Genomic DNA, 17,179 nt, shown 5'->3' with positions numbered 1-17,179 from the left:
CCTCTGGAAATTCACCTTCCTCCTTTAAGAATGCAGTGGTCACACCTATTCTCAAAAACACCCTAGACCCTACGTGCCTTACAAACTACCGACCTGTATCCATCCTGCCTTTTGCTTCCAAACTGCTCGAACGTCCCGGTTGATCAACTTTCTTACTTCCCATGCCCTCCTAGAACCTATACAATCTGGGTTTCTTACAGCTCACTCTACATGGACTGTGCTCACTAAAAGTAGCCAATGATCTACATGAAGCCAAATCCTATGGTCATTTTTCCCTACTAATCCTGCTCGATTTCTCTGCTGCCTTTGAAACTGTCGATCACCCTCTTCTCCTTCGTATTCTAAACTCCCTTGGTATCTGCAACAAAGCTCTATCCTGGTTCTCATCAGTGCCCAAGATAAAGTGAAGTGTGGTGTTTTCTGATATGAATATTCAACTTCAAAAGTCTCACTAAAATGTTTTTACACAGTGATGTTGAAGTCTTAAGAACCGTGTCGATATTTACCAGCACCATTTTGGCTCTCCTGTTCTACTATGTTGTTGCATTGTGGAAAACTGCTACAGAGCGATGTATCCCGGGTCAAGGACAGCAAAAAGTATATTCGCCAGTGTGTTCTCTTACAAAGATTTGCGACCCTGTACCGCATAAGCCTTTTTTTTTTTTTTTAAACTAGCCTTAAATATTTTTCTTCAGCTCAGTTTAGAAAAATGGGCTAATAGGTTGAATAATAATACTTTATTTGTATATAGAACTTTTTACACTGTGCTGAATATTGTAGTACATTGTAGTTTACAGTCAGTCAGAGTCGTAAAATGATTGCCGCAAAATCACAAATTTGAAAGCATGTGGCTTAAGGTCAAATCAACCATTTAAGCTGCAATCTTATAACCAATATAGTAATATGCCTATTTTTTCTAAAACGAACCCTTGTATCCCTCAATAAAAGGATGTTGGTAACTTCTCCTACTACAGTTTATATCCATCGCAAAGAGGGCCTACACAAATAAAAGCCATGCCATATAACTAGTTCTAGTTGATTGCACGTACCTTTCTTATGCTGTGGCCAGGGTGAAGCGAAGCATGCAAGTGCTCACGCTCCATGCGATTAGATTGGTGACTCTGGATGCACACGTCCAACATGTGGTTGCGTGCTCGCGCGCCCACCTGTGCTTGCTTCTTGGCGAGACAGCCACTTTTGATTTGACTGCTCACTGATGCGTCACGTGAGCGGTTCGCCCCTGTGACGTCACAGCTGCACGCGCAACTACTGTAGCTGGCCAGGAATCACCCGGCCAAGCAGAGTGCATGACATCACGGCGCTCGAGCGCCAGCGCGTCCTCCCCCAGCCTTACTGAATACTGCAGTTTCCCAATGCTGACTTTAAAATAGTCTTTCCTTTGTTGACTATAAGACGTCTTTTCAATATCTCTCCATTTTTATTCTACTATATAACAATCTAGAGATTTCGGATTATAATCCTGTTGTTCGACCGGTTTTTAAAACGGATACGGTTTTATTTCACACACCTAATACAGAGAAGACTTTTATGGCTGAATGCTTATATTTATAATGATTCCAAAGAGAAACAAATGTATATTTTTGAGTACTTTGGCTCTCAATAAAAAAACATTTACGAGTGACTGCAACATAAATTTGTATTGGGTTCCAAGATTTACTGTATGGCTACTTTAGGAAAGGTGCTATGTAAATGGTTAGAGATAACAAATGCTCAAAGGAATATTGTGAATACCTGTCCTTCAAGAAGCTTTGTTACGTGGTTCATCCATTCTTTATCACATTCTACTGACCGCTTAACGTTTGCCATTTCCTAATGGTAGGGAAAGAGATACAATAATTTATGACGGATTTTTGAAAGCATTCTGGACACAGAATAAAACAAAGACATTGCATTTGAAGAACCTTGCATCAAAAGTCACCAAAGTGCTTCATAGATACATTACACAACCGTATTTTGCTAATAACAAGGAACAATCAATATTACTGTATCTTCCATTACAGCATGAAATGGCTGCATGGACCTGGTCCAGGATTACCCTGGCTACATACAGGTCATGAGGCATGTTCTCTCCACTGCTGAGCTATCTATATTTCAATTACATTAACTACGGAAACAGAGAAAAGTTATAATATTCTCACTCTTCACAGCTGTCGTGTCCCGCAGTGCGTCTCAAAAGCATCAAAAGGATTCAATGAAACATATAGCTTGGTTATCCTTGCACTATTTTCATACATTAGTGCACTAGAAAAAAAAGACATCTTGCTACTTGTTCAGTTTGAATAGTCTCCGTGTACAGGTTTTCTTCATATATTAATACATACGGGGGACACTCGTTGCAAGTTCTCGGCACTCCTGCAGGCCCACAAACATTTAATAGATGATGCATGATAAGACAACATGATTTGCTCAGATGGTTTACATAAACAAGACATACAGTAACCTCTGAAAGATATAAGGATTATAAAATAGGTTTTCAGGGTACAAGTAAGACGAAAATAAAGGTTAGTGCTGATGAGAAGTCCCATTAAGGATAACCCAAATTATTTGTACTTGAAGACATGGCAGTCAACAATATAAGCACTTATACACGTGATCACTGCGCTTTATGTGGTAATAGGCTGTCCTATGTATGTTACTGGCCCTATTAACATTGTCAATATATTACCACCCTAATATTTGTAATTCTTTTTGGCAGTCACAACTTTCTCCTGTAAGATTATTCGTATTTGCAGTATATGGAATGTATTCAATTTATTTATCACTTTACTGCTGGTATAATAGTGGAGTCATTTTTTTGACTGTATAAAGGCATAATTTAACCCAACATTTTTTTTTCCTGTACTGAAAATCACTGTAGTGAGCATTCCTTGTCTTGAAAGGTTATTCACATTTACAAGTAAACGTTATTGTATATATGTTTACAACATACTGTACCTCTTCATCTTGGACGTCTAATATCTCGTCTAGGTCTGTGCGTGAAATATTGAGAATAGAAGCTGCCAATGATTGTGCTCTGTGGACAGATTCTTTAGATGGACCTTTGTTGGATTCTTGCATTATTCTCCTTTGTCGGATTTGACTTCTGATATCACAAATATTTAACTGCAGCTCTTTAGCTAAACTCTTTGCAAATAAAATGAAATGACAATTATAAAGATGCCTTGCTAGCCAACCCAACAACAGGATTTATTACGTTATTTATTAGCTACGTTATTTAAACATATATGTTATATAATCTAAACATTTTAAAATGTCATATTTTAAAAAAAAGTCTAAATGGAAGTAATGGTGATGTTAAATTGACGGTATGCAACACATCCTCTCTCTCTTAATACCATTAAATCGGAATATGCATCAGCTTGCATTTTATTGCAGGGAAGGTCAATTACATATCAATAACATAAATCGCATATTACTATGGAATATATTACATTTTCGGATTCTGTCCTCCATTTCTTGTTTGCGGAAAAAAAAACGCCTCTTAACATAAAGTGCCATAAACAACCCTGGTTAGGGATCTACATTAAATAGGTTTATTTTTTAATATGTTTGAAGCATGGGGTCTTCGGAGCTGAACCCATTGATTTCAGCTCCAGGGAACCCCCCTGCACCACGAAACACCTCCGTAGTGGGTGCCGATAGCAATTTCGCAGGTTTAAATGTCCCGGTTCATGTAGGCCAATTGGAAGCCGCAAGGGACGACATCACGGCTTCCTATTGGCCAGCGTGACATTAAAGCCACCATTTTGATAGCCCCATATAGCTCAACCAGAGCAGCTACCGGCACCCCATAAGTAGGCAAGTATCCTTAGGAAGTAGGGGGTACCCAGAACTGATATGAACATGGTTCCGCTCCGGAGACCCCCTGCTTCAATCCTATAACTCTAAAAAAAGTCTAAAAAAAGGAAAGCTGGATTGCTGCTTTAACAAGCAACATTTAAACCAACCACAAGGCAACAATACTGCTGTACTACAGTGCATCAAAGGATACATCACTTTGCTTTGATACATAGATGCCTACATAATTTAAATATTGGAATTTGTAATACAATTTCAGCTAGTCTTAATAATCCAGAAAACCTTTCCGAATTGCAGAACCTATGAAAGGATGTTTATTACTTCCCTTTTCAACCTTTTCAGTAGGGAAGGCCTATTTTTAAAAGTAAACCAAAGGCAGTGGTAGGTTAAATAGGCAACAAAGTACTTTATTTTATTTAAAAATACTGGGACCAGCCCATTTTTTTAAGGCATCAGTCACCAACCCATTACACATTATTGCCACTAGTTTATTTTGGTTTATTTGGAGCGGCATGTTTTCTTTCTTTAAAAAATAAAACGTTTGAAGCAGGGGGTCTCTGGAGCTGAACGGCGCTGATTTCAGCTCCGGGGACATGTAAAAGACCAAAGAGAGACCGGCACCGCCTACAGAGGTAAGTGTCTCAGGAAGCAGGGTGTCCCCGGTGCTTAAATCAATGCGGTTCAGCTCCAGAGACCCCTTGCTTCAATCTTATCTATATTAAATAAAAAATAAAAAAACATACCGCTTGGACTGAAGCTTTAAAACCATTTTTTATTTAAGCTCAAGAAGGGTGAGCATTGCAGGTCCTTGTCTAGCTGGAGAGGTTAAATAATCAAGATTCTATCCATTAAGACATCTACTGTACATTATATGGGGCTCTTGGTCTACGCATCAGTAACCATATGCCATCCCTAACCAGTGAGAGTTCAGCCATTCGCTTCATTCATTAAAATCCACAGAGCCTATTATTCTGTTTACAGCCTAATAGATATTCACTGTCACTGTTAAGGCCTCTGATTCAATTTGCCTAAATCCCAGCTGCAAAGTAATCCTGATGGAGATTAAGTTAATTTATCACCAATATCTCTTCTGAACTATCATCTGTTTGTCTTTCTGGTGATAGTAGCATTCTGTTTTCTTCCTCATGTGAATTTGCAACTTTCCAGATAAAGAATAATGCACAAGAATGTTATTTTTTTTAAAAATAGTTGACCAAGGTTAATATACATCCCAAATGGTTGCTTCACAGTTATTAGTTTAGATTATCAGACAGAACTGACATTTCTAGAAAACCACAGTCTTGAATATGAACTCCAGAAGAAGAAGAAAAAAAAACTATTGTTAGCATCAGGAAACCAAGGGGTTTTTGCAAGAATTATATTTTATGGAAGGGCTCGTTAATTTAGAAAAAGATATACAGCTGGACAGACAGCAAGACAGACAGATATAATGGAAATTATATATCTTCAGGCTTTCAATTGCACCATTTGCTTACTCTGTCTTCTCTAAATCTATGTAAAAACATTTCTCATCCAGGTCTGGTTCTTTTCAAACACAATTGCTTTAAAAAGGCACAAAGAAATGGTCAGAGCTGTGCTACATGAAGTAACACCATGTAAAAATGCTAGAGACAGCCTTATCTATATGTAATAATCATGCCTTAGCACTAGATACACTGCAAATAACCCAACGATGTTCAAGTACAAGATGCATGATAAACATAAATTGTGCATTTTGGATGCAATTCTATGCGGAGAACATGGTCAGTTCGCTTGTCTCAAGGCTCGGAGTTGGATAGTCACAGCTTACTGATAAAGTAAAATGTGAGACGTCTCATGGGTCTGTGAGATGTCATATTGAATAATGCTGGTGATAACACAGCATAGATGAGTGGCTCTGTCATGCCCAGCAGAGCAAGATAAAGTGTTTTATATGACAGAAGGAGACATTCCAGTATCTCCTATAAATTACACAAATGCTCTTTTTATTACAAATAAAGTGTCTAAAATTCATCAAAGCACAGTGGACACTAGCTAATACCTTAATTCCTATGTGGGCTATAGAAGTATTTGCAAACTCGTACCCAAATAATATGCCTGTCAGTGTATGTTTAATGCCAATTGTTTTGATGTGTTTAAATAGATCTAGGGGTGCCCTAACTATTTCCTTAATATAAATCCATTCGCTATGCAATTTTGCATTTGCAAGCACTCAAGGGCATGTATTGCTTAACATGCCGATTGGCATTAATGTTTGGAATATACATTTGCTATGTAAAAAGTCTTTCTATCCCTCACTATTAACTTTGTTGTAAAGAAACGAGTAACCTTTCAGTTGATATACAAGAATAAAACACTACTAATAATAAAAAGCTCAGGGAAACAAAATGGAACGAAATTAAGGAGTAAGGGGTCAGAGTGAGAGTAGTACTATGGAAAGCTCACACTGAGTGTAGCAGTCAATCATAATTATATGCAGAGACAATATTCAGTGCTGCTATCCCACACGTAACATCAAGTTATCGAAAAACGAAGAATACTTTCCCCCCCTTCTTTCACAGTCTACATTTATTTAAAATAATTCAAATTAGAACGTGGAACCACAAATAACTAAAATGTATCTAAAACAATATTTGTTGCAACAATACAATTCATAGAATAGAACAAATATCAAAATGCTATTTTGCACCATTTATACCAAGCAAATAATGTGCTGTGCCCCATCAAGCAACACAATCGCCGTCAACAGAATCGGATAACAAATACTGCCCAAAGAAAAAGTTACATTTTTGTAAACATTTCTTACAATGAATTGTCCTGCAAAGTCTAATTTACTCAGATGGCCTCCTGCATTCTATACAATGGTCTCATGGGCTTCAATATAGTCCCTGTTTGCTTCTTGCAACTGGCATGCATTTTGGTGCTTTAAATGACTTGGAGATATTTTTGTTTTGGATATGGCTAAATCACTAGGGCAAATAATGCTTTGTCTCCAACAACTAGACTAGATTGCTACATATTGTGTCATCCAATAGAAAATGGCAGTGACTGCTTCGCTTTTGGCTTTATTTTACCCAGAATTTAAATGGTATGTTACTGTACAGGATAAGCAAAAATAATGTAAGGAATACTACAATAAAAGATATTTTCTCAAAACGTTTGAAATTCAGGTCGGTCTATCTTGAAGTAACCATGTGTGAAACTTCAGACATGACATTTTACATTTTCTTCCACACAAGAATTACCCCCAGCAGGGGATGCTCTCCTACCTCTGATTATTTTGTCGGATTTTCATTTGAACAACTTGATGCTTACTCTGTGACCTTTTACATTACATGTAAATATAAATTGCTCAGCAAATTAAAACCACTAAACGAATAAAGAGATGTGCAAATATACTTTGATCATGGCATGTTTACTCAAAATGACGCTTATGTAAAACAATGATATACTGTAAAACTGTTAAAGCGGCAAAATCGCTCCTAGGACCAAAGTGAACTAATTCCAGTGACATGTTAAATGGATCTCATCAAGGTAATTGATATCTTTTTACCCCAAGCTGACACCTTATTGTTTTAAAGTTAGACTTGGGAGGGGTTTAATCTCCTGTGGCTCCTCCCTGTTGTGTGATGTCAGTGTGTGATCAGTAAGCGCTTGTACAGCAAGAGCCCCCCTCCCCACCTCAACCTCTTACTTTACTGGTTCTCTTTTCAGGACAGGGTGAGATAACGGTAAAGAAAACACGTCCCCATTAAGAAGAGGCTCCTAAGAATTTCCAGCTGAGCTCCAATTTATTACGGTCTACGACATTTGGCTGCAGCCGTTTTGCTGCGACCAAGTCACCACCGGCGTTTAGCCGCCACTCATCTCGCCGCCGGGACATCTCGCCCGCCAAGGTAGGCCCCTAACCTTACCCCTTATCCTAAAAATCCCTAATACTAACGCTACCCCTACCCTAAAAAACCTTAATCCAATACATAGATTGTAAACTCCAAGGGGCGGTGACTGTGTCTGTAACAATTCCTATGTGCTGTGTACCGCGCACTATACTGTAATAGTGAATCACTGAGTCCCATTGGGAGAAAAGCGCTACATTAAACAATTATTATGATTATTAACGACAGGCTCGCTGACATAAGTGATCGGTTCAGAGCAAATTGAATATTGTACCTTCACAAATGTGACAAGCTCATCCGCCCTTCTGTTTGCATGCAGCAGTTTATTTTGCATCACTTCCAACGCTTGTTCACTTTGTACTGCTAAACCGTGGAGTTGTTGAGACGCAGTTGTTTCCAGTTCAGACATGGCACTTTCTGCTTCTGTCACTTTACTTTCCAGATCAGTGACTTTTAGATTCTGTAAAGATATCGTACAACATATAGGGAGGCTGCGACTATATTTCCTCTGTTCTACGGTGTGTTCAAAAACACTGCTACATAGCAGCACGAGTGATCTTCGTGCTTGCCCTGCTCCGCTGCTTTGGCAGTGAAGGGTTTAATAAAATTCCAACGTTCTTTAAGCAAAAGTAAAGCTGTCGTTGAAATTCTAGACACAATGGCTAGCGCAGCTGTAAATTCCTTTTTTTTGCAGTTACTTTTATACAACGAATGTACCAGATCATTTTTAATCGCCAAAAATAAGTAGGCCTGTTCAACCTGCATTCTTGTTTCAGGATAAGATTATGCTAGTTTCCAGAGAATGGCAGCACTACATAGATGTGTGATGCTATATACAACCAAAATAAAAAATAAGTAAGAAGCTAAACGCAATTTTAAAACGAGATAAGGAAAACGTCTATGGTCCTAGTGTGTAGGCATATTATATACCTTTTTTTCCAGACCTTCTCTCACTTTGCAGTACATCTGTTCATACTGTGCCTTTTCTTTTGTAGCTACATTAAGCCTTTGCTTTAATGAATCAATTGATGTCTTCTTGTGAGAACATTCTTCTGTCAATGCCTTCACCTAGAGGATAACCGCAATGAGGAATTAATGGTGATTGAAACCAGGGACTATTGCAATGCATGTTGTATTTGCTTTCCACACTAATTCAAATCATATTTTCAGAGAGATAATCCATGCAGTGGAAGGCTCTATTTTTAGATAAATTACTAATATTATGCTCTTATTATATGGATTGGATAGTGCATGCAGTATTGTACAGTACATAGCATGTTAGAGGCACAAGTTCCTACTCAGAAAAGCTTTGTATCGAATGTTGGTGTCTGATGCACAGGGAAATAAAGGGATTCCCCAGGCTCTCCAGGAGCTATCGGGTTTGGATTCAAACCAGAAGACACCTGAATGGAAGGTAAAGGCATTATAAAGTTTAGCACCCTTGTGGATCTGGGCCAAAGTATTTTAAATTACTTTTTAAAATGAGTCTACAAACAATGTAAGCTGAAATAAGATGAAAGGAATAACACTTCATATCCAAAGTAAAACACAGAAAGCTAATTACATTAAGTTGTACACAAAACTTGGTTAGTGTTGTTTTTGAGCTATGTGGGATTGCTCCTTCTAGTAAATTTTACCATGACCTATAAAGTTATTGTAGCTTTTGTGAGTTACCCTGTAATCAACAAAGCATTACAACAGATTGGTTGCAGTTGCTGAATCATAATCCTATCGAGTTAGCAGCTCTTCGTTAAAGCGTGGCAGCCGTTACCATGCAATACTGAACATAGTGGTTGGTGACATAGAAGAACACTTACTGCACTTTGCTTGCTGAACCCCGGCATTGTTTCTGACCCATTTAACGCTGACATCTTTAAGATAATATGCTGTATTCCCCATCAGGCAAACTCAACTATATGAGGGTTGTATCTTTTTCACAGAACAAACATAGAGGGTCAATGGTAGTTTAAAGAGCCAGTAAAATGTGCTGGCTATTTCCTACAAACTACTGTGACAGTGAAGAAGTGAGCTATTTCTGTCACACTTCTGTAGATTAGGCAACATACAAGACCAGTTGTCATAACATTTAGCCCATTTCCATACTTACTTTGAAGTATCGGGGGGCTATTCATTCAACAACAACAGTGCCCCGATCAGCACTATTGCCGTTTAACGAATCACCCCCTCAGGCCACATTTGATTGGCTTTTCTCTATATTTTATTTTACTTGGTGTACAGTAAGCAGGAACTTTAATTTCCTGCATTTGTAAAACAAACGTGCATGTGTTACATACACTCCATTACAAAACAGAAGAATGTCATTTATCAGTAAATACTGTACTATATCCGTATGCTCAATTCTGGGCAGCTGATGTCAAAGTGAAGAAGTAGATTCAGTTTTTGGAAACTACAGTATGTTGAAAAGCCATATTCTACACAGACACTTACATACAGTGAATATATACACTTCTGAACTGATGGTCAATACTTTTGTTTTATACACAGAAGTGGAGCAACCCTTTCTAATTCTGTGAAAATCTGCGGTCATTTGAAGGTAATCTAAAGAAAATATTGAAAACTTAAATAAAAAAACATAATAAGCCAACACAAATATAATGGTTACAGTTTAAAAAAAGCAACAAAAAATACAGTCAATCTTTAACCTTAGAGAAAATCATCAAACTTTGAATTGTTAGTATGACAATTTCCCTAGTTTTGCAGTATTTTAAATTAAATCTCTGTAGCCAGATTGACTATTTAAAGATGTGAAAAACTATACATTTATAGTACTACTATGCTAGACCTAAACATAGAAATATTACATCAGTCAGTATTAAGACAAATACCACGGTGTGCAAGAAATTAATTTGGTTTGAAAAAAATGTTAACTGATTGTGCTTAGAGCAACATCCTATTATGATCCGTATAATGCGATATTTTTCTATCACGGTAATGCCTGTCATGGGAAGGTTTCCGTCTCGGTCGTATTCTTGTGCTGCACGTGCAACATACTGAACTGCATTCCAAGGTGATGTGGTGAAAAACAGGTTACGGCAATAAATATACAGAGAGCATTACCTTGCTTTCAAGACTTTCTAACATTTCTCTGCTAGGTCTCTCGTTTTCCTGGTAGGTTTTCAGACGGGTTCTCAGATCCTCTATCAAATGCCTTTTCATGTTGACATCCCTTTCCATTCGAGCCACCCTTGAGAGCGAGGAAGGCACAAGTTACTGCTATACAATTCAGATACCTGGTCCTTTAGAATGAAGCGGCTGCAGCATCCATCCAAACTCGCCATCATTAAAATAAGTTGTTTTGCAGAAAAAGAACATTTGAGAATGGGTACATTATACACAACTCTGCCCTCATCTTTTTCCCATTATGGAACCAATAAAGGGTGAACTCATCCAAGCACTGCCCTGCTTACCTCCGGCATCAGAATGTAAAAATATGTTGTTATATTTATCACATCATATTATTTTAATGTCACGGTCTTCCTCCTATTTTACTGCAGAAATAAACTGTGCTGTTTAAGGAGGAAGCCTTGTATAGCAGGTCCAAAAAAAATATTTTCATTAAGTAGGCAGGATGTTTGGTTTATTGTGAAAGACTTTATATACCCCTTAAAGTAATGCTTCTTTTTTTTTGGATCCTGTTCAAAATTAATATGTTTCCCTTCTCTCTGTGACCAGGAGTCGTCAAACCGCGGTGCAGGGTATAGCGTCTGATCTGGTGGTAACCGCAATTCAATGCTTGGGTGACTCCCATTCCATGTTTGCCGAATTCAAGCATTTTAGTGTCTTACTACTTATCTGTTTGACTAATGATGGCTCCATCATTACCATATGAACAATGAACAAAACAACAACTCCAATTGTTTTCAGAAATGAAAAAAAGTAATGCCACCTAATTTACACATTGTAAAACACTCCAAAGCATTTGCTTACCATAGAAAAGTTAAAACATTTCAAATATCAGTTTAAGAAAACCACTTATGCGTGTACATTAGCTATGTAAAACCTAATGAAACATGCCACTTTCATCTTAGGAGGAATTGTGCCCATAAAAGGTGATGTTGTATAGACATATACTGTCATCACTCTTAATTATATATATATATATATATATATATATAAAATCTAATTATTATTACACAAAAGTAAAACGGCAAAACAAATGTAAGTTATATACAACATTAACAAATAGAAGAAAGGTTCTTACTGACAAGGACAGATATAGTTGACGGTGGGGTCATCACTAATGGATTGGTGGCTTATTTTCTAGTGAAAGTTAGATAAAACACCAATTCCTCCCCCTTGCTGTTTGTATTTTAAAACCAGTTAACCAGCCGTTAATACCTAGATGTTCTAACATACTGTAAATATTCAAATCTATTTCTAGCACATCAAGTTTTGCAACATACAGTACAATACACCTAAATAAATGAGAATCATAATATCTAGACTGCAGTACAGTATAGCACATTTTGGGTAACTGCATTGTGTCTAGTACTAAAGCAGAGGGTACTGGTAAATATAAATAGCCTACAATTGAAACACAATTTACTTTTTATTACATTTTATATGGTTGTCTTGGACAATGCTTTCAGCATGCTGCCGTCCGTAATCACATGGGGGACAGTCATTGGTTAATGTATATACATGTAGCCGAGTACCCTAGTCCGCCTCCGGTGTGGGAATCTGCCTGGCTATCACACGGAGCACACACGATCGGGAGTAGGGACGGCCATTTTGTGAGTTGCACATGTGCAGTGAGGCAAGGCGAGCATGTGCAGTAAGGAGTGCTTTGGCTCCGCATATGCAGCACTGGGACTACATGTCCAAGAATTCTTAGAGTGTGGGACTGGACACATGGGACTGTCCCAGCCAATGTGATTTGCGAAGGAGAGAGGAACAGGATATCCTCCGCGTGCTTGACGCACGCACTGCAGTTCTGATGGAGGCACCGAGGAGACAGGTAGTGTCCAGGGAGCAGTCGCTTCCTGGGCTAGGCCTAGACCTTGCCCTCTAAGCCCTGAGCCATATTAGAGTCAGTGTTGTAGGGAAGGCCCCAGATAGGGACGCTTCCCTTTATACTAGAACTGTACTAATGCGCTGGTGACCGGACGGCCACGCGGCGCTCTGCGACCTTGGACCCGGCCACAGGACCCCGAGACATTGTGTGAGACCCTCTGGCTGGAGCTCACACTGCAAGGAGGATCAGGACCCTTAGGAGAGAGGGTATTTGTGTTGGAGGCCCCGCTACGTGGGACCCGCTCCAACACACCACGCCAAGCAGCAGCTGGGTACTGGAGTACCAAGGCAGGTACACAATGTGCACCTACATCTACAAGGGATAGCGCTACCTCACATTTGGGTGGGATTGCTGGGACAGGACACCAGGGGTTATTGGTGCCACGGCACCCTCAGTACTTTGGGGGAACCACTCTGCATTTGGGATACTGGCTTATATTGTGGATACTCGTTTATTGTGTTCTGTGCTTAGTGTGTGTGTACAGTAAAGCTTAGATATATACATTGTGTGGTATATTGCTTATTACTGTGTATTGGTTCCTGTGAGGGGTTATCCCGCCAACGCTGGGATCCCAAATCGGTGGAGGCGCTGCACGCAAAGGAGAAAGAGCTCACCCAGGCTCCCAGAGGCGAGGCTTAGGCCTCCTGTGAGCAACAGGTACCGCAGCCCGCGTAGTTGCCCGCGTAGTTGCTTTAGGCATAGGGAAAGGGGGCTACATACATTTAGTTTTCCATACAGAATGGTGTGCTGAAAAAGAATATTTCATAATAATAGGAAAACTGAAAATCTATTAAGACTGACAATATGAGGGTGATGGTCCGGTTAAACATATTTGAGCAAAATTATAAAAACAGCTCTAATGCAAGAATAAAAAATTTGTTTATATTTATACATTTTATTCAACAATGACATATTTAGGGGTTGATTATATGTGTGCGGATGTAGCAGATTGGTCTGTTTTTGCCCGAAATTCCCCATTGCAGTCAATGGGGAATGTCGGCTGAGATGGGTCGCTTCTGCACATATAGAATCAGCCCCTTAGAGGGAAAGAGTGCAAGGGCATAGTATAGTTTGTTTAAATACGCATATTATATATGGCAAGTCTAGACAGAACTCATTATTGAGCACTGGCTGTCATGTCATCATATCATCTTAAATATCCAATAGACAGGATATTGACACTTCATTCCTGGTTAGCAAATTATTTTCTCTACCATGGGATTTCCTCAGTATTAATTAGTAATTCCCAAAGGAATGTGCATCATATTCACACAACATCTTTTCTGCCCAAGTAAAAGGAACGGGAAACTTATTATTTTTTTTTTTTGCTGAAGACCTGCAACTTATTGTTCTAGTTACTGCTGGTTTTCCGATGTCAAGCTGACCATTTCAATTACTTTAGCTTACTTATTTATGCATTGGAAACATTTACCTCCGGGGGTTTGTAAATGAAATAATTTTGCTGCTCAGGCGGAATATAGACTGATTTAACGTTTACAAATTATGCCGATTAGCACTTTGCAAAAATGTATGGATAACATGAAAATATAGATTGGAGGCATGTTGCCGAAGTTTGTATTGCGATAACATTTTCAACTGAGCCACCTGTGCTGAAGCAGGGATATCCTGAAAACCTGACCTGTAGGTGGCCCTTGAGGACCGGAGTTGCCCATCCCTGATCTAGAGGCTGGCCTGACCACATAGGACATCGTGAATCGTGGAGAAATCGTGATAAAGTCTCATTAGGCAAAGACTTTGTTGTTTTTTTTTTTTTAGAAGACAAACAGGCAAAAATCTAAATCAATTCTCCCAGTTTAAGGCAAAGACGAGTGACCCTTTTTGGATGGTTGTTGGTGGAAGAGGCATAATTTAGGATGTTTACAATGTACCAAATACATAATATATACAGAACGAGCACACAATTCTCTAAGAAATAATTCCAGATTCAATCAATCGAAACTGCTTTTACCATCAACAAAGCATATGACTCATAAATAATGTAGTCACAAACAAGTCAATGGAATAAGAAACAAAGTACTCAATATATGTCAGACAGAGAACATGTAAAAAAAAAAAAAAATATATATATATATATCAAAAAAAAATTTTTTAAGATCAGAGCTTTCATTGATATCTTTTTTTTTTTTAATCTTAAAGCGGCAATCCACTCTAACTTTAGGGTGGTCTTGCCCTTAAGTACAGCCAGAAGTTGGGCACCCTGTTGTCCCAGCTACAACAGGATGTACCACCCACCTGCTGTCACTCAAGAGCAGTACCAAAGGTGAAGGGGAAAACCCCATACCAACTACTGGCAAGCCTATAAATACCAGGATTTACTGTCAGCCCATTGGGTAGAATAGTAGCCAGGGTACCCCGCTATATATACATATATATATATATATATATATATATATATATATATATATATATATATATATATATATATATATATATATGTGTGTGTGTGTGTGACATCATCGGTGCAGCTTCCTATTGGCCCACGTGACGCAGGAGCTTAAACCTGAAAGCCCAGCTTGCAGAGCCAGAGCAGCTACCGGTACCTACTTCAGAGGTAAGTATCTCCGGACGTAGGGATCCCCGGAGCTGAAATGAACGGGGTTCAGCTCCGGGAACCCCCTGCATCAATTGTATATATAAAAAAATATTTTGTTTCACGGATGTATAATAATTTTTTTTACAGAAACACTGGTAAAGTACTTCTCTTTTAAAGCCTCAGAAATTCTGCTGGATTAAATGCTGTCAACATTTTCTTTTCATTAAGAAATGGTGAATATCATATTTCCTAATGAATTCAAGCTTCCTAAAGGTTTTTTATTTATTTATTTTGTAAGCACGAGCTGCTAGCAGGTTCACATGCTGTTCAAGATCACACTGTGAAATGAGACTCGGTGGGAACGTACAAGACAAACTTTATACACTGTCTATGGGCTGAACTCCGAGCTGTCCTGCAAACCTAATGAAGCATACCCACACTTAAAACGTGTATACAGTAATTGTGTGGCCACACAAAGCCACTTTTATAGTTCTCTACATATAATTGTTGAGATTTATAGTGGTGCATAGGAGTATGCAACTTATCCGATTTTGACATGTGGCTGTATGTGATCCATAAAGGCCGGAGGTACATTTGAGTTTACACTGCATGTTTATTTTGTAAACATTACCTCACAACACCCACCAGTGGGGTTTTCAACTCTAGCTTTTTCCCCTTGATAATGTTTTTTTAAAGTAACAATCGAAGCGGTGAATATTTTTTTACATTTTATTTTACATAGGATTGAAGCAGGGGGTCTCCGAAGTTGAACCCCATTCATTTCAGCTGTGTGGACCCCCTGCATCCGGAGATACTTACCGCAGTAAGGGGTGCCAATATCTCTGTACTTTTTAAAGCTCCCGCGTTGTGTGGGCTAATTGGAAGCCTCACCGGATGCCGTCATGGCTTCCTATTGGCCACTGTGAGGTGTAAGTGAAAGTGAAGCACCGGGCAGCAGCCTTACACTTCACCACCCTTCTATCGGCAGTTCTCTCCACCACCCATTTTATTTATGGAAAATGTGAGTTTCCTTAATATTTGTGACTAATACATATTTATAGTTTATACAGTATGCACTATTTGTGGTTTCTTTCATGTTGAGCTGCACTTGTACACTATTATTTTTATTATCACTTTGTGGTGTAAGGTTTATTTTGTGTATCTAAGGTGTGTCACTAATTACACCAATCTAACATTAATTGGGAAGCGCCCAGTCCATCCACATTCCCCACTCCCCCACCCACTGTCACATTCCTATTGGCCCGCAGGGCCCAGGAGCTTTGAAAAGCGGCCATTACGTGATCCCTACTAGCGACCCAGAGTTGCACCCCGTACGGAGGTAATTATCTCCGGAAACAGGGGGTCTCCGGAGGTTGAAATTAACAGGGTTCAGCCCCAGAGACCCCCCCTGCTTCAATCCTAGGTTAAAAAAAGGCGAATAATTTGCCCACTTGGATTGCATCTTTAAACTGCATATTGTTTTCCTGCAAAATAGGCCTAAAACCTCAATGAATATGGCTGATCAGCCAGTGTTATTTTCCTCACTCCACTTCAGCAAAAGCTCTATTTCGGGATCAGGATAGGAGTATTGCCAAGACTGTCATAATATCACAGCATGCTATTATTGGCATAACAGTGGGGATTATATTAAGTAACAAACTGATATTTATTTGTATTTAAAGAAGTGTGACTTGTATTCATACTTTTTTTTTTTTTAGGAAATATGACTTGTGACAACCAATCTGGCTGTAAAGTCCCTAGGAACATTTCTCATGGTTTTTAGTGTGTTTGTCTATTGCTGCTATACTAGTTTGTGAATCTATCTGGGGGATTATTAGCAACTACAGTATGGGACCTTGGAGCAGTAAATGATGG

General features: G+C 38.8%; 1 protein-coding gene across 6 annotated transcripts in view; it reads right to left on the bottom strand.

The window, feature by feature from the left end:
* CNTLN (centlein) overlaps positions 1-17,179 on the bottom strand; it is a 307,481-nt gene that overhangs the window by 9,449 nt on the left and 280,853 nt on the right. For all 6 annotated transcript variants that reach the window (XM_075594863.1, XM_075594856.1, XM_075594883.1 and 3 more), the window contains 5 exons: positions 10,794-10,920; positions 8,646-8,783; positions 7,990-8,175; positions 2,956-3,144; positions 1,753-1,830 (listed from right to left, as the gene is read on the bottom strand). In XM_075594863.1, the coding sequence (XP_075450978.1) occupies positions 1,753-1,830; positions 2,956-3,144; positions 7,990-8,175; positions 8,646-8,783; positions 10,794-10,920 (718 nt within the window). The remainder of the gene's footprint in view (positions 1-1,752; positions 1,831-2,955; positions 3,145-7,989; positions 8,176-8,645; positions 8,784-10,793; positions 10,921-17,179) is intronic.

This window comes from Ascaphus truei, chromosome 1 (assembly GCF_040206685.1).
Source record: "Ascaphus truei isolate aAscTru1 chromosome 1, aAscTru1.hap1, whole genome shotgun sequence".
NCBI classification, from domain to species: domain Eukaryota; kingdom Metazoa; phylum Chordata; class Amphibia; order Anura; family Ascaphidae; genus Ascaphus; species Ascaphus truei.
The sequence above is the reverse complement of the archived record's forward strand: the minus strand, read 5'-3'. Positions and strand labels throughout refer to the sequence as shown.